At 40.6% G+C, this 25,054-nt stretch overlaps 2 protein-coding genes and 1 long non-coding RNA gene across 8 annotated transcripts in view; 1 reads left to right on the top strand and 2 right to left on the bottom strand.

Annotated features, from left to right (window-relative positions):
- Positions 1 to 812: 812 nt before the first annotated feature.
- Positions 813 to 24,985, top strand: TERF2 (telomeric repeat binding factor 2). Of its 6 annotated transcripts, none has more exons than XR_015145654.1 (11): positions 813 to 3,165; positions 3,286 to 3,381; positions 4,024 to 4,154; positions 13,651 to 13,737; positions 15,020 to 15,166; positions 15,616 to 15,725; positions 16,966 to 17,358; positions 19,857 to 20,074; positions 21,598 to 21,683; positions 23,341 to 23,381; positions 23,833 to 24,985. XR_015145654.1 is itself a non-coding variant. In XM_086351490.1 (10 exons), exons 1-10 carry the CDS (start codon positions 2,796 to 2,798, stop codon positions 23,989 to 23,991), a joined length of 1,413 nt encoding a protein of 470 aa, XP_086207616.1. In that variant the 5' UTR covers positions 813 to 2,795; the 3' UTR covers positions 23,992 to 24,985. The 6 variants fall into 6 exon arrangements, 4 of the variants coding, with proteins under 4 accessions (XP_086207616.1, XP_086207615.1, XP_086207614.1 ...); XR_015145653.1 differs by having other exon boundaries at positions 23,338 to 23,381; XM_086351490.1 differs by lacking the exon at positions 19,857 to 20,074 and having other exon boundaries at positions 813 to 2,958.
- NIP7 (nucleolar pre-rRNA processing protein NIP7) overlaps positions 5,105 to 25,054 on the bottom strand; it is a 30,565-nt gene continuing 10,615 nt past the window's right edge. The window contains exon 5 of the mRNA XM_086351509.1: positions 5,105 to 5,593. Within this exon, the coding sequence (XP_086207635.1) occupies positions 5,570 to 5,593 (24 nt within the window). The 3' untranslated portion in view covers positions 5,105 to 5,569. The remainder of the gene's footprint in view (positions 5,594 to 25,054) is intronic.
- On the bottom strand, positions 20,320 to 22,763 carry LOC147353489 (uncharacterized). Its single transcript, XR_015145678.1, has 2 exons — positions 22,537 to 22,763; positions 20,320 to 21,773 (listed from the first exon to the last, which is right to left on the bottom strand). It is a non-coding gene; the product is annotated as an uncharacterized LOC147353489 (long non-coding RNA).

The raw sequence follows: 25,054 nt of genomic DNA, 5'->3' as shown, positions 1-25,054 counted from the left end.
AAATTTCAGTAAAAATAAAACACTGGTGGTACAGTTTTCCAACATGTATCACAAGCCTTACTCATGTGCCTCCTCAATTCTATCCAACCTCACGTGGCAGGCCCTGGGCTAGGCTCTTGGATGCATGGCAAACAAGAAGACAGAGTGCCAGCCCCCAAATGAGCTGACTGTGGAGAATGTATTTCAGGAAGGGTGAAGTATGAGGTGCTCAGGACACAGCACAAGCAGGATTTAACCTAACCCAGAAAACCAAGAAGGGGTGAAATGTCTTTTCAGTGACACTTGAAGGACAGGAAGGATTTAGGAAGGCTAGAGTGGACAAGTGAAGTGAAAGTTGCTCAGTCATGTCCAGCTCTTTTCGACCTCATGGACTATACACAGTCCACAGAATTCTCCAGGCCAGAATACTGGAGTGGGTAGCCTTTCCCTTCTCCAGGGGATCTTCCCAACCTAGGGGTCGAACTCAGGTCTCCCGCATTGCAGGCAGATTCTTCAGTGAGCCACAGGGAAGCCCAAGTGAAGGCTCTGAGCAAACTGAGTAGTAGGTGAAAAGGAAAAGATAGAAGTTGTATACACACACACACACACACACACACACACATGAAACATGAGCCCAAAATCAAGTTGGCAATAGGCTCCTTCTTCAGGCTTTAAAAGCCATTTTAAAGGGTCTGCATCATGTTCAAAAGTAAAAGGGAAGAGTGATGAGTGAAATTCTGATCAGTGTTCTACTGTATATTCTTTGACTCAGTAATTCTACTTTAAGGAAATTATCCTAAGGAAATAATTATGAATTTATGCAATGATACATTTAAAAGGGTATTTCTAATATTGAGATAGTCTAGAATTACAAAATTTTGAAATAAACAGAATAACTTATGGTGGTGAAAGTGATAGTCTCTCAGTTGTGTCGGATTCTTTGTGACCCCAGGGACTGTAGCCTGCCAGGCTCCTCTGTCCATGGGATTTCTCAGGCATTGGAAGCAGATTCTTTACCACCTGAACCACCAGGTAAGCCCCCTTACAGTAGTTGTTTAGATAAATGAGACTTTGGTTCATTGGTAAAATGTTCAGTTCAGTTCAGTCACTCAGTTGTGTCCGACTCTTTACGACCCCATGAATCGCAGCACACCAGGCCTCCCTGTCCATCACCAACTCCCGGAGTTCACCCAGACTCACGTCCATTGAGTCAGTGATGCCACCCAGCCATCTCATCCTCTGTCGTCCCCTTCTCCTCCTGCCCCCAATCCCTTCCAGCATCAGTCTTTTCCAATGAGTCAACTCTTCGCATGAGGTGGCCAAAGTACTGGAGTTTCAGCTTTAGCATCATTCCTTCCAAAGAACACCAAGGACTGATCTTCTTTAGAATGGACTGGTTGGATCTCCTTGCAGTCCAAGGGACTCTCAAGAGTCTTCTCCAACACCACAGTTCAAAAGCGTCAATTCTTCGGCGCTCAGCCTTCTTCACAGTCCAACTCTCACATCCATACATGACCACTGGAAAAACCATAGCCTTGACTAGACGAACCTTTGTTGGCAAAGTAATGTCTCTGCTTTTGAATATGCTATCTAGGTTGGTCATAACTTTCCTTCCAAGGAGTAAATGTCTTTTAATTTCATGGCTGCAGTCACCATCTACAGTGATTTTGGACCCCAAAAAATAAAGTCTGACACTGTTTCCACTGTTTCCCCATCTATTTCCCAGGAAGTGATGGGACCAGATGCCATGATCTTCGTTTTCTGAATGTTGAGCTTTAAGCCAACTTTTTCACTCTCCTCTTTCACTTTCATCAAGAGGCTTTTGAGTTCCTCTTCACTTTCTGCCATAAGGGTGGTGTCATCTGCATGTCTGAGGTTATTGATATTTCTCCCAGCAATCTTGATTCCAGCTTGTGTTTCTTCCAGTCCAGCGTTTCTCATGATGTACTCTGCATATAAGTTAAATAAGCAGGGTGACAATATACAGCCTTGACGTACTCCTTTTCCTATTTGGAACCATGTTATGTAGCTGCTAAAGACACCATAGGAAAAAAAAAAGCAATGACGTGCAAAGATGTTCATTACATATTGGATGCAAACTGAAGTTTATATAAATATACATAGTATAATCTCAATTTTGTATATATACACACACATACATACACACACACAGCGAAATAGGTATACAAGATATTGGAAAGCTATAAACCTAAATTTCAACCTTTCTTTTCATGTGGGATAATGTTAATATTAATAGCTGATTTAAACTTATACTTTTTATTTTTTCTAATTGTTCTATATGTGCTACTTCTGTGATTTTAAAAAATTATGTCTTAGAAAAAAATTAAAAAAAAAACAAAAAAATTAAAAAGAAAATTTATAAAAAGAAAATAAAAAATTTTTAAAGATTATATGTCTCACATGTTTAGAGATTTCTGGGGTGCCGACCATATTCTATTTCTTGACCCCTGATGGGTTAACACTGGCCTTTTGCTTTACTTACTAAAACGTAAAACGTAAACTTTAGAATAAAGTTTCCTCCCTGCATATTACATTTCACGATTTTAAAAATGCTTAATAAGATGCACGCATTTTTCAATAGTTTACACATAGCCCCGTGTCTCTAACGTTCCGTAATTTCGGAGTTGGCAACCGCAAACCGTGGTTAGTGTATCCGTCTTGGCAACATAGACTTCAACTCCCAGCAGGCATTGCGGCCAGCACACTGGGATCTACGGGGTCCGAGAGGGAGGCTGGAAGCCTCCGGTTCTTTCCCTCCCAGAAGCCCGCGGGCGGCTCGGAACGCCGTCCGTATCATGGCCGCGGGAGCCGGGACGGCGGGCTCTGCTTCCGGCCCGGGCGTCGTGCGTGACCCAGCGGCGTCACAGTCGAGGAAGCGTCCCGGCAGGGAGGGCGCGCGGCGATCAGACGCGATGGCGGGAGGAGGCGGGAGCAGCGACAGCAGCGGGAGGGCGGCAGGCAGGCGGGCGTCCCGTAGCGGCGGGCGGGCTCGGCGGGGGCGCCACGCGCCGGGGCTTGGGGGAGCCGCGGAGCGCGGCGCGGGGGAGGTGCGGCTGGAGGAGGCGGTCAACCGCTGGGTGCTCAAGTTCTACTTCCACGAGGCGCTGCGGGCCTTTCGGGGTAGCCGGTACGGGGACTTCAGGCAGATCCGGGACATCATGCAGGGTGAGGGCCGGCCCTGGGGAAGGAGGCTGGGGGCTCCTGGGAAGGGGATCTGTGCACACTCCCCGCGCCCCCACGTGTCGCGGCTGGGGGTCGCCGAGTCAACGATGTCTTCTTTCCCAGCTTTGCTTGTCAGGCCCTTGGGGAAGGAGCATACCGTGTCTCGGCTGCTGCGGGTTATGCAGTGTCTGTCGCGCATTGAAGAAGGGGAAAATTTAGGTATGGCTATTTTTTTATGTTCTTCTCTTAGCTTATTTAGGGTTACATTGTTTTCAAACTTACATCCTGAAGGATTCGGGGTTAAGGTGGGCTCTTATGTTTCAGTCACAGTGGTCTTTTTCCTTCTAGGACGAGTTTATTATCTGGCTCTACTTTTCTCCACTTAGTATTCTCTTGGCTGCTTTTTTGTGTTTATTTCCTCCCACCTGTTTCTTGCTCGCCCCAACTTTGTTGCTATCTAAATTGAATTATGTGAAGATGGACATTTTTCCTCCATAGTAGAGGGTTTTTAAAGTATGAGCACCTTTTTTTTTTCTTTTCCTAAATTGATCTTGACAGCTGTTTAGCAAAATGATCTATAGTTTCTGTTTGTATCTGATTCTGATATTTAAGATGCATATGCATGTGTTAAAAAAAAAAAAAAACCAATTTTTTACCTGTCCTGAAAATTACTGAAGGTCACTTGAAATTCAGGGATTTGAATTTGGACCCTTAACATGTTTGTAAGCCTGTAGCCAGGATATCAACAAATTAAATGCAAGTCTTAACTATATTTGCATGTTTTATATATATATATATATAGACATAATTCTTCTGCTCTTTAGAAAACAGTTAAAGTGAAAACTGTGCTTTTTGTCCTAGACTGTTCCTTTGATATGGAAGCTGAGCTCACACCACTGGAATCAGCTATCAATGTGCTGGAGATGATTAAAACAGAATTTACACTGACAGAGGCTGTGATCGAATCCAGTAGAAAACTGGTCAAGGAGGCTGTAAGGCTCTATTTTTAATTTCTTTTTTCTTTTAACAAAGATAAGAGTTCTTTGAGGAATCAGTGCTTATCTTTCCTGTGTGGGGTGGAGGACAGACAGGGATGGAGAGAGAGCAAGTAAGCACACTCAAAACACATTAACTCACACACACAGGTGTTACTTCATCAGGTGACCCTTCTTCCTAGCCCAGTCTTGGAAAGGACTGTTGAGGCACGTGCTCAGCTTTTGTGATTTTTGATGGTCTTCCTTGTGGCCATGACAGGAGGGGCCACAGTACACAGGAAGTGAGTTGGCCTTGAAGAATGACATTTTGGAGGTTGTACCATTCAGAGCAGCATGTTGAAAGTGCTAAAAGTAACTGGCCTAGGATATGGTCACCCTTGTTTATTATAGACTAAGGAGAAGAGCTGGTGCCTTGGAAAATGTGGGACTGCATTGCGCTCTTTCATGCAATTACTGAGAGGCTTAAGAAACATTCCCTTTGAGCAGACAAAATCAGAGATGCTGAGATAATCAGCAAGTTAGAAAAACAGTAATGGTAGGAGGTTGGTGCAGGCAGCGTTCTTGACAAGAAAAAAGCTTGTAGAGTGTCTAGAAACTTGGGACTGGAACTATGTTATGGTTCAGTTAGCTTTAAGTAGTGGAACTTATTTATATTTAAAACACTGAAGTGGCCATGGAAACCAGTCAGAAAAAGCTTTTTCTTCTCCAATAACTAAGGCTGGGGGTATGGAAGCAGATGCAGAGATGGGGACTGAACAACAATAGCTCAGCATTGTCTTGGTGGTGAAAGTAAGGAAATTGGTAAGAAAAGAGCACCTCCTAAAAGGATGAGATCTCAAGAGCAGAGAGGTAGGAGATAAAACCTTGCTTAGCAAAGACTTTCGGACCCTTATGCTGTGTGCTGGGTACTCAGACACCCTGTTTAAAAAAAAAGTTAAAAAACTGTGTGGGATGCCGATACTTTATTTATTCAGTTAAGGACCTTGGGGCAGGATCTACTTTTGGTATTGCAAAGAATGCTGAGAAAATTCCCATTCCAAGGAGGAATGATTACAAGAATAGATTTTTAGTATCGGTGAGTCAGGTTTGTGTCAGAGATAAAATGCCAGAAAAGACATTAGCAAAGGAGAAATCCATGCCTACTTGGAAAATAGCTTAAGAATCTTTTGAATGGGAAGAAATGGTGCTAGTTCAGGGTAGGAATCTGGTAGTGATTTAGCTGTGTTTCTGTCTGGAAGTCTCTGATGAGATTATAGTGAAGCTGCCTGCTACGGTTGTAGTTATCTGAGTTTTGACTCATCCGGGGCTGATGAGTCCACTTCTGTGCTCACTCCATTGGTTGTTAGCAGGACTCACTTTCTTGCTAGCTGTTGGCTTGAAGACTTCAGGTTCTTGTCTCTCCTTTGGGCTACTTAGAGCATAGTAGCTTGCTTCCCCTAGAGCAGTAGTGATCGAAGAGAAGAGAAAGCTGTAGTCTTTTATAAACTAATCTCAGAAGTGACTTACCACTTCTGCCATATGCTCTTGTTCACGTAGACCTGACCAGCTGGATTAGTGTATGGAATGGGACTATGCAGGAGGTGGGGATCACTGGGAGCCATCTTAGAGGCTGGCTACCATAGTAATATCCAAGTTATTAAATGATGTTGTATCACTTGTCTCTCCAGTTTATTTATTTAAAAAATTTCTTATTTAGTCATAGAATCTGTTAGTGGTCATCTTTAGGAAAATATCTTGGAATGCCTAGGCTCACTGAGGCTTTTTGTTGTATTTTTAAGCTTTGTAAAGTTTATTAAATTTGTTTTTTAAAGTTTATCAAATAAGTTATTTGTTAAGTATGAACTTCTCCATGCATGGTCCAGGGATCTTTGCAGGTCTTTGGGACCCTGAAAGGGTTCAAAACTATTTTCATAATAATGCCAAAATGTTAATTGAGGTTTTCAGTGCACTGACATTTACACTGATGATGCAAAAGCAGTGATGGGTAAAATTTCTGGTGTCATAGCATGACCAAAGCAATAATAAAATGTATTAGTAGTCATTGTCTTCTTCATTGGCACATGCTTACAGTTTAAAAAAAAGCCAGTTTCAGTTAATGTCTTTGATGAAGCAGTAGAAATTAATTTTATTAAGCCTAATTAATTTTATTAATACACCTAAGAATGTCTGATGAAGCAGTAAAAATTATAATTTTATTAAGCCTTGAACAAAATGTTTTTTCAATATTTCATCTGACAAAATAGGAAATTTTCCTGTAGTATTTCTATTGCATACCAAAACATGATGGTTTTCTTCAGGAAAAGTACTTGTGTGATTGGGCTGCATGCTGACCTAGCTGCTTTTGTAATGGAACACCATTTTTGAAATTGACAAAGTTTGGTTTTTTGGATGTGGTAAATCTGGTAGTCATTTTCTTGAGAGAGCAGAGTGAACTTGTCATGTCAATGGAAACAATTGGGAGCATGTGTTGCCAGAGATAAAATTTAAGCTTTTCAGGTGAAAATTAGAATTTTGGAAAACCTACATTCATATGCTGGGTATCTTTCCAATACTTAATTCTGATATGATTGATAATAATATTAATAACTGTGATTTTGAAAATATTTTTAATGAATGTATCAAACACATGGAAGATCATAGCTCAGTAAACCAATATTTTCCAAATGACCAATGAATTGTATTGCAAAACCATTCAAGGGTAATAGATCCATTAAAAGTGCAAGCTAGGCTATCACATTTTAATATAATAATGATGAAAAGTTCACTTGCCAAAGTTTGGTGCAGAGTCAAAGAAGAATATCCACATTTTCTAAAAGAGCTCTTAAAATAATCCTCCCTTTTTCAACTTTGTGTGAGGCTGTAATTTTTTAATATCCTTCAACCAAAACAACATATCACAACAGAATGAATACAGAAGCAGAATACCATCTTTCTTCTATTAAGCCAGATTTGCAAAAATGTAAAACAATGCCACCCTTCTCATTAAACTTTTGTCTTAGAAAATAAGTAGTTTTCATGAAGATATGTTATTTATATTAACCTGTAATAGGTTTATTGTTATTTTTCAATGAATAAATATCTTGAATTTTTATGTTTTATATTTCTAATAACAGTAAATATCAATGGATATAACCCATGTAAACAAAAGTTCTTTGGGGGTCCTCATTAACATTTAACAGTATAAAGAATCCTGAGACCAAAAGTTTGAGAACTGCTTCTGTAAGCTGTTAATGATATTGACACTATGTTGGTTTTCTTTTTATAACTAAAAGAGGCCCCAGGTTTTTGTGAACACAGGAGAATAACATATATGGCATGTCCTTGGGGAAACATTTATGTGTTGCTTTTGCTGTGCACCTTTGGTGATACTACCTTGATTTTCTTTGGGGGGGAACTTACCCCATTTGAGGGACTGGTGCATCTCACACTGTCTTAAAATTTTAATTTCTTGAAACAGAAAGCTTTGTCAAGGCTTTTTGAGCATTTGTGGTTCCTTAACATCCAGGTTTCTTTCTGAGTTTGCTTCTTTAGCCTTTCTTCACTTCTGTGAGTTTGGCTTTCTCTTCTCAGGTCCTTTCTGGCATTTCCTCCAACATAAACCTATCTCAGCTATTTTGAAAATATGTGCTTGGAATTTTGCTTTTATTTAAGTTATCCAGAGACCATTGCTGTTGCTTACATGATAAGAACCTTAACAGATACATGAGAAGAAATTATCCTTATCTCTCAAAACTTCCAAGTTTTCAAAAAGCAAAGTTTCATCTCATAAAAAAACAACAGCAGCAAACAAAAACTTCCTGGGAATCAAATTAATGCATAGTTTTTAAAAGCTCATAGTACAAACTTTGGAGGTAGGCTTTCAATTTAGATTTTGAAAGCATTCACATTTCCTGTTTCACAAATTAAACACAGTCGGGCCTGTATTCCAGTTCTAGGGAAGATAGATAAGCATACTCTTCTGTCTTTCTTAATGCAAGTATAAATCTTGGACAGAATGAATGGAGCAGCTATCTGAGAACACAGAAATGTAAAGGGCAGTAAGCAAATGGAGAAGACCAGAGTATGAAAGTCTACCAAACTGCTGATGGGTAGATGACCATTTTTCCCCTTTCTAGTATCACCAGGCCTGGACTTGAAGGATTCTGAACCTGGAAGTACACTCCAGGTGTCGACAGAAATAACTCCAAGAGAAGCTCTCTCTCTGGTCTGAAGAGTAGGAAAGGGAATCAGCTAAGGGTCAGAGAGGGTGGAAGAAATCTCAGGGGGTTTTTTCCTTCCTTTTCCCCCCTTCTCTATCCTAGCACCCAGGCAGTATCACACTGGTGGCAGCAGTGACATAGTAATGATTACAGTGGCAGGGGGGCAGGCACCTAAAACCAAAGGAAGAGAACCTTTTTTCTTTAGCAGTGGAGCTGTAATTCCCAGAACTTGAAATGGATTCCACTTTTTTTTTGTCTATTCTGATGCTTAGTCCTGGATGCAGATACAGTTAGTATGTGGCAGAATGGGGAAACTAAAGCCCAGGAATGCAAGGCTGGTTCAATATTTGAAAATCAATGAATGTACTTTACCCTGCTGGTCCAAAGAAAGAATCATATGATTATATCAATTGAAGCAGAAAAAGCGTTTGACAAGATTGAACATCAGTTCATGGTAAAAACACAGACCAAACTAGGAACGGAAGGAAACTTACTCAACCTGACAAAAGGCATCTACAAAAAACCTACAGGGAACATCATAGTTAATGGCGAAGAACAGAATGCTTTGACCCTAAGATCCAAAATGAGGGAAAGCTGTCTGTTCTCACTTCCATTCTACATCATACTAGAAGACCTAGCCAGTACAGTGAAGTCAAGAAAAATAACAGATTGGAAAAGAAGGAATAAAACTGTCCCTTTTTTCAGATCACATGGCTATCCATATAGAAAATTCCATGGAATATATCAAAAAGCTATATAATAAATAGTTTAGCCAGACTGCAGGATATAAGATCAACACACAAAATCAGTGATATGCTAGCACTGAAATGAAATTATCAAAACAGTATCATTTATAATAGTTCCAAAGAAGAAAAGAAAAAATACTTAGGTATAAATCTAATAATAAAACATGCAGGTGGGACTTCCCTTGTGTTCATTGGTTAAGAATCTGCCTGCCAATGCAGGGGACATGGTTTGATCTGGGTCCAGGAAGATCCCACATGCTGCATGCCAACTAAACCCACGTGCCACAACTGCTGACGCCTGCGCGTCCTAGAGCCCATGCTCTGCAACCGGAGAAGCCGCCACAAGGAGAAGCCTGACACTGCAACCAGACGGTAGTCCCGCTCACTACAGCCAAAGAAAGCCATGCACAGCAACGAAGACCCAGCCAGCCAAAAACAAACAAACAAAAAATGTAGGATCTGTATGTGGAAAAATTACAAGATGCTAACGAAATCACAACCTAGTAAATGGAAAGAAATACCCTGTCTATGGATTAGAAGACCTAATATAGTTAAGATGTCAATTCTCTCCAACAGATCTATGGATTTACTATAATTCTAATCACAGCCTCTGCAGGATTTTCTGTTAGACTGATTCTAGATGACATATGGTAAGGTAAAAAAAAAAAACACTAAAATCACGACAGTTCTGTAAAAGAAGAACAAAGCTAGAGGACTCACACCCAATTTTAAGAATTACTATAAAGCTACAGTATTCATGACTGTAGACAGATGAGTGGAACAGAAGACAGAGTCCAGAAATAGACCCATACAAACATGACTGATCAATTTTTAACAAAAAAATGTGAAGGTGAACTTCCCTGGTGGTCCAGTGGCTGGGACTCTGCGCTCCCGATGCAGGGGGCCTGGGTTCGATCCCTGGTCAGGGAAGTGGATCCCACATTCTGCAACTGAAAGATCCTGCATGCCACAGCTAAGACCTGATGCAGCCAAATAAATATATATATTTTTAATGTGAAGGAATTTTAGTGGAAAAAGGATAGTCTTCCATAAATGGAATTAAAACAACTGGATGTCCATATGCAAAAATAAAGGAACCTTGACCTAAAGCTCCTACAAAAACTTGATTCAAAGTGGATCGTAATCTAAATGTTAAGCAATAAAACTTTTAGAAGAAAACAGTAAAAAAAAAAAAAACAAAACTATGTCCTAGACTTAAGGTAAAAAGCTTCTAGATATGATACTAAAAGCATGCTCCACAAGAGCATGAAATAGACTTCATCAAAATTAAAACTTGAGAAAAACACTGTTCAGAGAATGAAAAGACAAGCTATAGAGTGGGAGAAAATATTTGCAAATCACATATCTGACAAAGAATTTATATCCAAGATATCTAAAGACCTTTCAAAATGAACAAGAAAACAAACACCCCAAAGAAAACAACTAGAGAATATACTGTTGGCAAATAACATTAAAAGAGGCTCACCATTTAGACAGTGGGGAAATTCTGGCACATACCTATTAGAATGGCTAAACTTTAAAACTCCTCTAACACTAATAAGTGTGAGTGTGAATATGGAGCAACTGGAATCTTCATACATTGCTGATGGGGATGCAGAAAGGTATCTCAAGGGCATTATTGTACTAAGGGAAAGACACAGGTCTCAAGGGCATTACACTAAGGGGAAGAAGCCAGACTCAAGGCTATATCCTTTAAAAACTAAGCTGAGTGACTCCATTTATATGATACCATGTACATGACATTCTGAAGAGATGAAATGGTGAAAAGATGAGGGGTTAGGGGTGGAGAAGAGGTAACTATAGAGTGCAGCATAAGGGAGGTTTATTGGATCCGTGGCTCTGGCATCATTGTGGTGGCCGCAGGAGTTGACACGTGTTAGAACAGTACACCTAAAAAGAGCTAAAACATAATAGGACCTAAATGATTTATAAAAGGTAAAACCTTTGTATTCTTCAAGAAAGTAAGTATAGTCTTAGTATAGTTTTTCTGCTGATAATGATGTAAAAGTGAATATGATGATCTGATTAAAATGAAAAGACTTACTTCGTCCCCTCCCTGGCAGCAGGAACTTAGTGTTGTAACTGCTATTCAGAAGCATGTGATGCCAGTTTCCTTTGCCCTATATGGTTGTGCTCAGCCTGTTGAGGACAGAAGCACCAGAAATTTGTATTTTCTGAATTCCCTTGCTAGTCCTCCTTCCTTTGATCTGTATGTATCTCCTTAAACTCTTCCCTGTGAAGAACTGAAAATATCTGTGGAACAGTTTTCCTTCCTTTTTTTGTGTGTGTGAGGTATGTTTCTTTGACACTGTATTTAAATTAGCTACTTTATCCTATTAGATAACTCCAGGTGGTACCAATTTTTTCCTGGCTTTCCTCATTTTTAAAAAAATGTGCACATGTTTTTAAATATCCTTTTTAATTTTCAATCACTGTTATTTGCCCACTGTGTGTGTGCTCTTGGAACATAGAACATAGGTTTCTTGACTGACTCTCCTTTTTCTCTGTGACTGAGGAGACCTTCTCATCCTATTGGAACTTTGTGCTGTTTTCTGTGCTGCTTGTGGAGTTAGCCCCCTGGGGTTTATAGTATGAGAGGCTGTGCTGGTTCTCTTACTGAACTGGCCTGAGTTCCACTAGTGGACCTCTGGTCAGCAAGTCCCTCCCCGTCCACCCCGCAGTATATCCTCCTCTCGTTCCCCCGTTACATCAAAGCTTGTGCATCCCAAAAGAACAAAACCACCTGTTCCAGGGGTCTTCTGTCCATTTTGCCTTTCCATAGGAGGCCCTATTCAGATTGAGTAAATGGTCTGTAATCCAGTAGATCAGATTCTGCTGTTATCAGCTGTCTTTTTTTTTTAATTCCAATGTAATATTGAATTAGTGGAGGTGATGAAATTCCAGTTGAGCTAGTTCAAATCCTAAAAGATGATGTTGTGAAAGTGCTGCCCTCAATATGCCAGCAAATTTGGAAAACTCAGCAGTGGCCACAGGACTGGAAAAGGTCAGTTTTCATTCCAATCCCAAAGGCAATACCAAAGAATGCTCAAACTATTGCATAATTGCACTCATCTCACACTCTAGTAATGCTCAAAATTCTCCAAGCCAGGTTTCAGCAATATGTGAACCTGAACTTCCAGATGTTCCAGCTGGTTTTAGAAAAGGCAGAGGAACCAGAGATCAAATTGCCAGCATCTGCTGGATCATGGAAAAAGCAAGAGAGTTCCAGAAAAACATCTATTTCTGCTTTATTGACTATGCCAAAGCCTTTGAGTGTGTGGATCACAATAAACTGTGGAAAATTCTGAAAGAGATGGGAATACCAGACCACCTGACCTGCCTCTTGAGAAACCTGTATGCAGGTCAGGAAGCAACAGTTAGAACTGGACATGGAACAACAGACTGGTTCCAAATAGGAAAAGGAGTACGTCAAGGCTGTATATTGTCACCCTGCTTATTTAACTTCTGTGCAGAGTACATCATGAGAAACGCTGGGCTGGAGGAAGCACAAGCTGGAATCAAGATTGCTGGGAGAAATATCAATAACCTCAGATATGCAGATGAGAACTAAAGAGCCTCTTGATGAAAGTGAAAAAAGGAGAGTGAAAAAGTTGCCTTAAAGCTCAACATTCAGAAAACTAAGATCATGGCATCCAGTCCCATCAGTTTATGGCAATAGATGGGGAAACAGTGGAAACAGTGTCAGACTTTATATTTTGGGGCTCCAAAATCACTGCAGATGGTGACTGCAGCCATGAAATTAAAAGATACTTGCTCCTTGGAAGAAAAGTTATGACCAACCTAGATATCATATTCAAAAGCAGAGACATTACTTTGCCAATAAAGGTCCATCTAGTCAAGGCTATGGTTTTTCCAGTAGTCATGTACAGATGTGAGAGTTGGACTATAAAGAAAGCTGAGCGCCGAAGAATTGATGCTTTTGAACTGTGGTGTTGGACAAGACTCTTGAGAGTCCCTTGGACGGCAAGGAGGTCCAACCAGTCTAGCCTAAAGGAGATCAGTCCCGAGTGTTCATTGGAAGGACAGATGTTGAAGCTGAAACTCCAATACTTTGGCCACCTGATGTGAAGAGCTGACTAATTTGAAAAGACCCTGATGCTGGGAAGGATTGAGGGCAGGAGGAGAAGGGGACAACAGAGGATGAGATGGTTGGATGGCATCACCAACTCAATGGACATGAATTTGGGTAAAGTCTGGGAGTCTGATGGCCAGGGAGTCCTGGTGTGCTGTGGTCCATGGGATCACAAAGAGTTGGACATGACTGAGTGACTGAACTGAACTGAATACTGAAAATCTAGTACATTACACACTGTAGTACCTTACACAGTTGTTCATATGGTTGAAAAATAATTGTTAGTTTTTTATACAGGAATTTGATAGAATGTGAAAAGTTCTTGGATATATAAGACTCAGTTTTACTTTTCAGTAGAGCTTATTTTGATATTTGATATTCTGATTATATCTTTCATTATTACAACAGTTAAAAATTTTTTCCTCCTTTTTTAGGCAGTCATTATTTGTATCAAAAACAAAGAATTTGAAAAGGCTTCAAAAATTTTGAAAAAACATATGTCCAAGGACCCTACAACTCAGGTAAATTTGATATACTTTGCTTCCATTACCTATATCCAGCTCATTGCTTTTTATGGGGAAACAGGGAAAGGGTTCTCTGTCAGGAATGTTAATATTCAGTATCTTGAACATGTCTTTTATATCTAAGATAATTTACTGTTAGAATGGCTTTTCAAAAATTTGAAGAATTTACAGAAATCATTTACTTGACCATTTCTGCCAGGTGTGTGACAAAACTAGTGATCAGCACCGGTACTAACACATCTGACTTTATTTACATAAATGCTGATCCTGCAGACTTGAGAATCTGCCTTACTGAGGACTCAACGCCTGTTTTCTGGTGTCAAAAACTCTGCTGGTACCCCGCTCTTTTTTTAATATATAAATATAAATTTTATTTTTGAAAAGTTAACACATGTATATAATACAACATTCATAAATACAACAAAATAGCTTAGTGAAAATTCTCTCATCTCTGACTTGGCTATCTCATTCCTCTCCTTAGAGGGAACCAATGCTTTTTTCTCCTTAAGAGATTCTGTGCATATGTAGGCAAATAAGTGTGCATGTGTGTATGTACAGACAGACACATATATCCAGTCTTCCTGTTCTTCCCACATACATATGTGAGTGTATTCTACACACAAACTTGACCATTAAATTGCTATTTTCACTTAATGTATCTTGGAGATCTTTTTATACTAGTACATACGGAGCTTTTCATCTGTTTCGGTTATCTTTTTTGAAAGTTTAAAAGTCTTTATATGTAAAAGTAGAAAGGTACTTTAGATCCTAAGTTCTTCATCTTTTTTTTTTCCTTTTGTATAGCTACAGAGTAACCAACCGTGACTGGTCAGTAATTTTTGACCTGTTCTACACTGTGGTGGAGAAGGCAATGGCACCCCACTCCAGCACTCTTGCCTGGAAAATCCCATGGATAGAGGAGCCTGTTAGGCTGCAGTCCATGGGGTCGCTAAGAGTGGGACACGACTGAGCGACTTCACTTTGACTTTTCACTTTCATGCATTGGAGAAGGAGATGGCAACTCACTCCAGTGTTCTTGCCTGGAGAATCCCAGGGATGGGGGAGCCTGGTGGGCTGCCGTCTATGGGGTCGCACAGAGTCAGACACGACTGAAGCGACTTAGCAGCAGCAACAGTTACACACTGTGGTAGGCTTCCTTTTCTCCCAGTGCTATTCATTGACAGCACTGAGAAAGTTCTGATAGTGTTGTCTTAACTCATCACTGAATCTTTACTGGAGTTTTTCTTTCTCATGTTTCTACTATTGGTCCTTTGTGTAGAAGCTGAGAAATGACCTCCTAAACATTATCCGTGAAAAGAACCTGGCCCACCCTGTGATCCAGAACTTCTCCTATGAGACCTTCCAGCAGAAGATGCTGCGCTTCCTGGAGAGTCACCTGGATGACGCAGAGCCCTACCTCCTCACGGTGGGGCTTGGAAACATTGGTCATTCTAAGTTTCAAAGAAAACCAAAAGTCTGGCTTTTGCATGTGACCCCAAAGGTCTATGTAGGATTCAGAAACTAGATTAGGGGTGAGAGTAAAAGGACAGAAGAGGAGACATAAAGTAAAATCACTTAGTTTGTTGTCCAAAATAACTGTTTGGAATTCTTGCAACATCAAAATCCTTTTAGTACTACTCAGATTGAGTTCTCCTTTAGTATAGAAAACTATGAGCCATTGTGTGGGGAAGGAAAGAAGAAAGAAATTTAAGACAGTTCTTTAAGTTTTCTCCCTTTTTATGTCCTCCTGTAGTCTTTGCCTAAATTGGGTTTGTAAATGAAACATGCTTGCATATTGAATATGTTCATGGTAAAAGCAGAGAGTTAATGAAATTCTGTGACTTCCTCTTCTTGACGATATTTTTCCTTTCTCAGATGGCCAGAAAGGCTTTGAAATCTGAGTCCTCCGCCTCAGCCACAGTGAAAGAACCACAACCTCAGCCAGCACCAGAGCCTGTGGAAAAGCCACTCAGAGAACCTGCCAGGTAAGAGGGATGCACTTTTGTGATGTTGGGATGAAAAACAGAGGTAGTTGGAAGCATAGTCGTCATCTTAGAGCAGAGTCAGTTCTTCCTGGTGATTTGACCTCCTAACATGTTACTGAGCTACTCAAGGAAGGCACGGTGGGTTTCACAGAGCACACCCTGGGAAAATGGGAATATTGAAAACAGGAGGTTAGGTCTTAGGCAGAAGTTCCCGACTGGCTATTTATTCTTCAAAGGCTCTTTCCTTCTGTTTCTCTGTCTTTGCCTCAGTACTTCCCTGTTGATATGTTATCTCAATACAGCGTTTAGACTTGTGAATCAAATTCCTGAGACCAGTTAACAAAGCAGAGATCTCTTTGAGGGCCCTGTAGGAGATGTAAAGGAGCAAAGTGGGTCCAGGACAATACAGTTGAGGGCATGGGACTGCGACCCAGAGAAAGCATGCTTTCCAGCTTTGTGTGATAGTTGCAAAAAATATTTTTTGAGACTTCCCAATTTTTGAATGTTGGTAGTTAGTCTAATTAAGGGGAAAGAAAAAAAGGTTAGATAAGACACATCTGCCAGCTAGGATTGGCATGCCGGCTGCCAGTTTGCCTTCTCCTTACAGTGTTTACTTAAAACATACTAGTTATTCCAAATGCTCGATGAACTTTATTTTGAAAAGGCAGTTTCTTATTGTTCCAAGACTGTGGCATGCCCCTCACTGAGAATTCTCAAGATCCCATTTATAAGTGTATTGTAGGAGAAACAGGGAAGAATTGAGACCACTCTTTAACTAGTCTCACATGAGGGTTGGACTGGGACGGCTGGAAGAAGAGTTTAGACTTGAAGGTGAGATTGCTGGATTATCAGTTGGTCATCCAGATGGACTTATAGCTGTTAGACATTCTGCAGAGCTCTTGCATTAACGGAAAGCATTGCTTTAGTCCATGCAGAGTAACGGATTAGTGCACCCGCTGAAGAGGTCTCTGGAGGGAGTATCTTTGGCCCTAGTTCCTTTTAGGTTCTCTTGAAGTTTAAGCTTCATAATTCAATTTACATATCATATTTAAAACCTCTGCTTAACACTTATAAATGGAAGTGCTTATACATAAAGGCTGTATCACGCACTTTTCTTTTAAATGAAGAGTTCTCAACTTGAGTCTATAATTTGAAGCTTCACAGTTTGAAAAAGTTGCAGCTGCTTGGATAGGCCTCAGCAGTGATGAAACTGATTTCTCTGTGTTTGTGTTGTTTGTAGGCAGCTACAGAGCACACCAACCACCATTGGGATTAGGACTCTGAAAGCAGCTTTCAAGACTCTGTCCAGTGCACAAGATTCTGAGGCAGCCTTCTCAAAACTGGACCAGAAGGATATGGTCTTTCCTAATAAAGTGTGCCCACCATCACCAGCCCTCAAAAACAAGAGAACAAGAAAAGATGATAATGAAAGTTCTGCCCCCACTGAGGGTGAGGGTGGCTCTGAACTGCAGCCCAAGACCAAGCGCATGACAATAAGCAGACTGGTTTTGGAGGAGGACAGCCAGAGTACTGAGCCGAGCTCAGGCCTCGACTCTTCCCAGGAGGTCACACCGGCATCACCATCCAAGCCCACTGTCCTCAACCAACCCCTCCCTGGGGAGAAGAATCCCAAGTATGAAGACCTTCTTTGTAGAAGTTTGGGGGCTGGTTGGTGGTCCTGGTTAGGCCTGGTATTGCTTCCATGAATGAAGTAACTTTCAGCTACGTTATTCACCACCAAGGCTTGCTCAGACTGCTAGAGTGTGACTCAGGGTGGGGAGGGACATCATAGCCATTCTGCCAGTTCTGAAGCCCTGTGCTGGGCTTCCAGGCATTGCACTAGGTGGGAGTGGAAGGGTGTCAGAGCCTCCTACTCACCACTGCTTCCATTTTTAGTGAACTGCTGAGTGCCTTGACTACTAAATAGTAGTCTTCTTACAAGAAGTTTGTTTGAATTGGGCCACATTATACTCTGATCCTTAAAAGAGATTTATGAATATTTATAGTTTTGCATGTTCAATGGACATTTGGAACTTGGCAAATTCAGTAAATACTAATCTCTCACATTCTGCTAGACTCTGTGGGGCAGTGGTTAGAGTGCTTTCATTTCGCTCCACTTCATGACCCCAACCTGGCTTTCAGTTTTGCTACCTTTGTGCCCTCTTGTGGATCTTTCCTTTAGGCTGACTGGTCTGCTTGCTCCCCTTAACCCTGTTTCTGTCACTCTGCTCTTCTTGCTGCCTCTCATTCCCCAGTTTGGACTATCATTCTTCCATCGCTTGTCAGAACCCCATCTGTCTTTCAAAGGGAAGAGAAGCGATGTTAACTAAATACTTTCTGTGGGCCAAGCACTTTCAATTATCTTAATGTCTACACTCCTCACTCTGAGTGATTTATTAGCCCCATTTTATCAGTGAGGAAGGTTCAGAAATGTTACTAACTTATCGGAAGCCATACAGCTAAAAAGTGGCAAAATTGGGCTTTGGGATTTTTAAATCCTAGTTAGTCTTGACACAAAAACCCATGTTGATACACCATGTACACCAAGCTGCTTCACCTCCATAAACTTCCCCTGGTCAACCTGCTGTAAGTGATCACCTCACTGATCTAAGGTCACTGCCATCTCTACTTCTGCACTCTGTTGTAGATGTTTGGGGACCTATGCCCCAGCATGCTTGTGCTAGGTACTGTGTGGGGCTGTGGCATCTGATAAGTGATTTATACTCAGGCACAGTTCTGCACTATATACCACTATCTGCATTTAGAAGTGAGTCAGTCATTGGCTGGGCAAGCTGAATAACACACAATTATTCTCATTTGATACCTGATCTCTGCCTCTCACAGCAATTCTATGAAGTATAGGTGTTGCTCCCATGAACAGATGAGGAAACTGGAAAGAGTATGATTACAGTGGCTTTATAAATGGAAGGATCTGTCAAGGGTATGAGGAAGGATGGGTACTCTAAAGCAGAGGTTGGCAAATCATGGCCTCTTGGATAAGTCCACCTGTCGCCTGTTTTTGTAAATAAAGTTATTGGAACAGCCACACTTATGAATTATGTATTGTCTGTGGCTGCTACCTTGAGTTGAGTAGTTGCAACAAAGACAGTAAGGCCTGCAAAGCTTAAGATACTATATGCACTTTATAGAAAAAAGGGATTCCCTGACTCTGGTTCTAGAAGCAGCTTATGTGAGGTGCCCTGGGAGCTGCAGGGAAGAAGAGCTGACCTGGGCAGCAGAGTTGTGGGTGGGCAACCTTGCAGAGGGGCTAGCCTTGGAGAATGAGTAGGAAGTCATCCAGCATATTGGGAGCTGTGGGGTTCTGGGCAGTGGGAACCTCTTACAGCTCAAGAAAGCCTGGTATGCTCCAGAAACTGTCATGCAGTCTGTATGGCAGGAGAATACAGTGCACAGAGAGGATGAAGGGAGAAAGGTCTGGAAGGTAGATGGGCCAGATTTTAGCTCCTATTCTGTTCTATCAGGCAGAGATTCTTAAGAGGGGCTTCATATCAATAACCTGCAGTGTTGGGTTCCTGACTACTGAGTGAGAAGGGATGGGGAGTGCTCTCTAATCTGCTTTGCTGTGCCCCAAATAAATCTAATACACCTAATCTGAAAGCCTCTGAGCAGACATCACTGACAGCTTTTGTACCAACACTGAGGGAAAGGAGAGGAGGGTGGTGGAGCCTGCTGCCTGGTGCGCAATCAGGACTCAGGGGAGGCTGGGCCAGTGGAATCGGAGGCAGGGAAGGCAGGCTTAGGGTCTGTCACCTTGATGGGGCCACAACTATTAGGCTTTCATATCCCTCATGGCACTTGGCACAGAACTAGTGCTTAAGAGGTATTTTATCAACCAAACAAAGTAACAGTTCTTGGTTCTCGGAATTTAAGGGGCCACTAGCAAAACTTCTATAAAAGGGTAAGAAAGAAAGAAAAAAAAAAAAAGGGGTAAGGAAACATTTTAGCCTTTGTGGGCCATTTGTGTCTCTGTTGCATATTATTTTTTTTTACCACCCTTTGAAAAATATAAAAACCATTCTTAGTTCAAGGGCTCTACAAAAACCAGTAGCCACAGGCTATAGTCTGCCAACCCCTCTAAGACCATTAAGCTGTTCTAACTTCACCACTTAGGAGCGCAGTGAGCCAGGAGTCTGCACAGCCAGCTAGCAGTCAAGATGAGAACCAGGTCTGAGCCCCGTCTACAACATGAGAAGTTAGGAAATACTGAAACGTTTATACATGTAATAAATGCTGAGTTCAGAGGAGGCGCACAAAGTTACCAAAGTGATCTGCAAAGACAGTCTACAGAAGAATGACCAGCCACTTAGGTGAAAATGATGGACATAGAGGTAAAAACCAGTTTTATCCCAGGACTTGGATAAATTGATGGAAAACTTAAACTCTGATCCTGACTTTTATTTATGAGCAGTACTTAACACAGCTAACATCCTGAGATGGATAAACCTCATGTAATTTTTACTCTGTCTCAAATCAGTTATTCTTAGAAATACCTTTTGGAGGTTATGATCTAATTTAAAAACAAAAGAGTTCACTATTTGTCTCAGTTAAGTAACTGTATAGAAAACTTATGAAATTTTTTTCAAGTGTATGCATTTATTAAGCAAATTGCTTTCATTGCTCATTTGAAAAATACCCCCACAGGCTTTGCAACAAAATTTCATAGTGGGGAAGAAGACAGCAGTTTGTCTGTGCTCGCTTGTCAGGTTTTTCAGGTGATTTTGATCTCTATAAATTCTTCAAAACTTAGTTCAGATACTTTCCATGTTTGTTTTGTAAAGGATGTTATAATTCTGAGGTCGGATTTGTGCTATGTACGGTAAGACAATATATAATTCCATTTATTTAGCAACTTGGATTTTGGATTATTTTTTAGTTTTGGAACTGTTTTTGGTTGCAACTAGGTACTAAAAATTTCATGTTCACAGGGAGGATTCTTGTTTGCTTACTACTGTAATCTTTGATAGTATAATTCCTTTATGGCTCTTTGATAATACAATTGTTAGTTTAGTTAATCTCTCTCCAGCTTCTGTTAGGGTATGTGTTACGGTGCAAGGGTTTGGGGTAGACAAATGAGGATAATGGTCTCTGCTGTCAAGGTGCTTATGGTTACAGGTATGGCGTGAAATGGTTGTGTAGTACAGTGGAAGCAGAGGAGCAAGGGATTTTTGTATGTGTCGGGCAGTCTTCATTGAGAATGGTGGCCTTGAAAGACTTCACTTGGCAGGGAAGGGAATCCCAAGCAGAGAGAACTAAACAGAGGCAGGAAAGTAGAGCTCATAGGAGGGAGGAGGGTGAGGCTGTCCTGTTTGAGTGAGTGTGTGGGTGGTGTGGCAGGGATGTTGGTGGGGAGAGGAGGAACTGATGAGAAACTGATGGGCCAGACTGGATGATCTTGGCTCCCCTATATGGCCATTTAGTCTTAACTGTTTACACAGTGAGAAGCATCACTGAATAGAGGAGGGATCTGTAAGTTTAGGATGACTGTTCAGGTGGCTTTGGAAGGAGAAGGGGCTGGAGGGGAGAGATTCCAATTAAGAGGCTAGTATGATACTGGTGAAAGGTACTGGACCGTGGGCTTGGGCTTGAGGAATGGGGAGGAAAAGGAGAATACTCCAAAAAAAAAAAAAAAAAAGAACACTCCAGAGATAGGAACAGAGCATCTCTATGACAGAGGGGAAGGAATTTGCAGCTTCTAGGTTAGAATAACGCTGAAATCTTTAGGAGTTCAAACCAACCAAACAGAAAGCCCCAGGAAAATGAACAGGTTGTTGAAAGGGGATGGTGATGTATTCAGTGCTGAGTTTGGGATGATTTTGTTTTACACCTTGTCCTCTCATTGATTTTACCTCAGAGTAACTAAAGGCAAGTGGAACAGCTCTAATGGGGTTGAAGAAAAAGAGACTTGGGTGGAAGAGGACGAACTGTTTCAAGTTCAGGGTAAGCCAGAAGATTCTCACTGGTCTCTCTCCTTGACACTTGCTGAAGTACAGATGCATGCTACTGTCACATCAGTGTTCCAGAAACTGCCTGTCTCCAAAATAGAAAAAAGTTTAAAAGTTCCATATAGTGATTCATGAGGAATCAGTTTTGTCTTTTCCTATTAAAGAATGGAGACTATCAGAGCAACATTTTACAGTTAAAAGAAAATTCTTGGTTTGGTTTAATAAACCCTATATTTAATGGTAGTTGATATTCTTCCCAAAGTATTTTAATTAGAAAAGGTAGAAGTGGTCATTCCCTACATTTCTTATTTAACTAAATGGTCTCTTACCAGTTTCTGTATAGTAAATGTTTTTTTTCCAAGATGAGAAATGTTACTTTCCCTTAATGAATACTAAGCTTCATAGCATTTGCATTAGGATCCTCCCCCCCCTCCCACATACTTTGCACTCTAATGAAAATATCTACATGCTAAACCTTAGTCTTGTAACAAGGTTTACTGTAAAAAAGCTGAAGACTTTTGTAACACAGCAGCAACCAGTAATCTTTTGCCGGTCTCAAAGGTTTTGTCCTTAAGAATTACCTTTTGTTGGCAAAAACATAGTTGGCAAAATCAAGATTACACAGAAGATGGGAGAAATAACGGTTAATAAAAGTGGCATTAAATATGTTTAAAAACAGGATATAAAAGTTCTAGAAAACATCTACTTCTGATGCAGTCCAGATTTGTCAGTTTCAGAAATCTGCTTCTACTATATATAGTAGGAAATACTTCATAATTTAAAAATAATCTGCTCTTGTAAGTACCCCTTCTTCTGCGTTACCCTCCCTCATTCTTTAGGAAGCATACCTGGGACAGTGATGTCTGCTAAGGCAGACCCTGCAGCAGGTTCCACGTTTATGCAACTTTGCCTTACACAGCTTTTTAACTGGCTCTTGTTGGCTTGAGATGGCATGTCTGGTATACCCTCCTGTAGCCCTCTGGTCCTTTAAAAAATTATCTTGGTCCTTGTTTTATGAAGCCTGACCTATAGCCATAATGATGAAAAGGTAGAATCTGAATAGATCTTACATGGTCTGTTGGAGTGGGAAGCAATAATTACCCCATTCTTTTTGTTTGAGGAATTGAGCCAAATTTTACTTACATCTAATATTTTGGAAATTAAAAAACAATAAAACTGGGTTATTTCAAAGCAGTGGTAAACAAGGAGTTAACAAATTATACACACACACACACACTCATAGGTGTACGTATATACACAAATACATATATTACATATTCACACATATATGTATGTGTATATTAGGAGTATATACATATATTAATATATATATTAGGATTTTAAATACCACAGTTCTCAGTTAAGTTTAGAAAATGATACTGGTTTTACTAAAGAGCCTGAAATCCTGACCGTTTACTGAATGCCTGTTTGTGAAGTATTTGCTTTGTACAGATTCTCATGGACTCAAATGATTGGTATCTTGCAAGCAAAGGACAAAGACAAATTATCCTTTAGTGATATCCTTTATTCTCTCAAAGTTTGTAAAATCTGAATCAAGTTTTCCCTTCGGCGATGTTGTGTGTCTTTTTCTTGTGGGTTGTGCTGAGAAAGGTGAGCTCTGATATGAGTCTGCTTCTAATGTTTTCCAGCAGCACCAGATGAAGAGAGTGCAACCAATACAACAAAAAAGCAGGTAATTTTTTTAAACTGTCTTTTCTAATCTTTTCTGGTTGTAGCGGTAGAAGAGAGGTAAAATAATAAGTACCCACATTTCTCAGGCATAGACTACCCATGCACCTGGTAAAAAAATTTGTAGTTTTCAGATAATCCAAACTAAAGTAGTAGTTACTCTCTGGAAGAAAAATCTAGGTCAGAAAGCTGACAAATTTCCCAACCATAAACAATAGATGTTTAAAGTTCTAAATGCAGAAATGATTAGTTGAGGACACAACAGTAAGACAACTGAGAATTAGTAAATGTTCAAATCCATGGTGTTAACTTATAATCTGTATCATGTTTTAAGAGTATAAATCCTTTCTTTGGGTTCAGATTATTCTCCTAGACCTCTTCACTATATGAAAATGTAAGTGGAGTGAACAGGTGGTGATAAATCCTTTGCTTCTCTCTTTTCTTTCCCCTTGCAGAAGTGGACTGTAGAGGAAAGCGAGTGGGTCAAGGCTGGAGTGCAGAAGTATGGAGAAGGAAACTGGGCTGCCATTTCTAAAAACTACCCATTTGTTAACCGAACAGCTGTGATGATTAAGGATCGCTGGCGGACCATGAAAAGACTTGGCATGAACTGAAACAGGCTTTCATTTCCACAGAATTCACAGGAGCATGGTTCCTAATAATAGCCCCTGGTAGTCTGCTGTTTCTTTCAGAAGCTGGGCTGGGATGAGAATTTTGGGCATCCTCCTCTCATGTGGGAGAGGTCCCAGTTCCACTTCATCACAGTTGGAGATCATGGAGCTGAGAAACAAAGCCAAGTCCACCCCATGTCCTTGGCAGAGATGACAGGCACATAGCTTGTACAGTGCCAGAATACCATTAGTATTTCCCTTCTTTAGTGGTTTGCTTGAATTTCAATCCCTGGTAATCAGTAGAACCTTCTAGGAAATGGTGGAGTCTATTAGGAGCCACTTTTGACTCCATGACCTGTTAAAACCAGCAACATGAGCATTATTTGGAGTGAACTTCTTCCAGGTAAAGCTTTGGCCTTCTGATGCAAATGCAAAGGAACTTCAACTGTCGTGAGCCCAGGTTGATGAGAGCCCAGTCCTGGTGGAATCAGAGTCCCTTTAAACATTGTTCAGCCAATTGTGACATCGACACCTAGAAATGTGACTGCCTTGGCATTTGCTCTATTTGCTGGCCTCTGTAGGCAGGTTTAACCTCCACTTCTCACGTGGTTGAACCAGTGTGTTTTTTGGTAAAATGGTGATTGTAGATAAGCTTAGCCCCTGTCCCCATCCACTCTTCCCAATTCCCTTCTTTATGCTGGACTTTTAAAGCTTAAAAAAATCCTGATTAAGTATAAATGCCTAATTCCATTCTTTGTGAAATGGTTGCTTCCGCCTGGTTCCCTAATTGTGCTGTGTTAGTGTCTTGCACTGGAATTCAACATTCCCTTCTCCTTTTGTACTGTGTTGTGCTTGCTGTCTCTCAGATCCTTAACGACTGTCTTTTTAGCAAAAAAAGAATTTCAGTAAAGTGTTTTCTGTAATCTTTTTTTAAAATGAGAACTAATTATTGTCCATAACTTGTAGCATTCTTCATTAAAGTCTTGCTTCTCTCAAATTTAAGTAGCTGTTTAATTGCAGCTGAAAAAACGGATAGCAAAATGCTGAACAAGCTTTGGTAAACCCT

The sequence above is a fragment of the Bos grunniens genome, chromosome 18 (genome assembly GCF_055505025.1).
Source record: "Bos grunniens cultivar Pamir isolate PY7600 chromosome 18, Bosgru_T2T1.0, whole genome shotgun sequence".
In the NCBI taxonomy this organism is placed as follows: domain Eukaryota; kingdom Metazoa; phylum Chordata; class Mammalia; order Artiodactyla; family Bovidae; genus Bos; species Bos grunniens.
Note: the sequence above shows the minus strand (reverse complement) of the source record. Positions and strands in the feature narration are given on the sequence as shown.

Coding starts and splice junctions, on each gene's coding strand:
- TERF2 (XM_086351487.1), top strand. CDS start 2,796: ATGGCCGCGGGAGCCGGGACGGCGGGCTCTGCTTCCGGCCCGGGCGTC. Junction 4,155..13,650: donor GAAAACTGGTCAAGGAGGCT/GTAAGGCTCTAT, acceptor CTCCTTTTTTAG/GCAGTCATTATTTGTATCAA. Junction 15,167..15,615: donor CAGAGCCCTACCTCCTCACG/GTGGGGCTTGGA, acceptor TTCCTTTCTCAG/ATGGCCAGAAAGGCTTTGAA.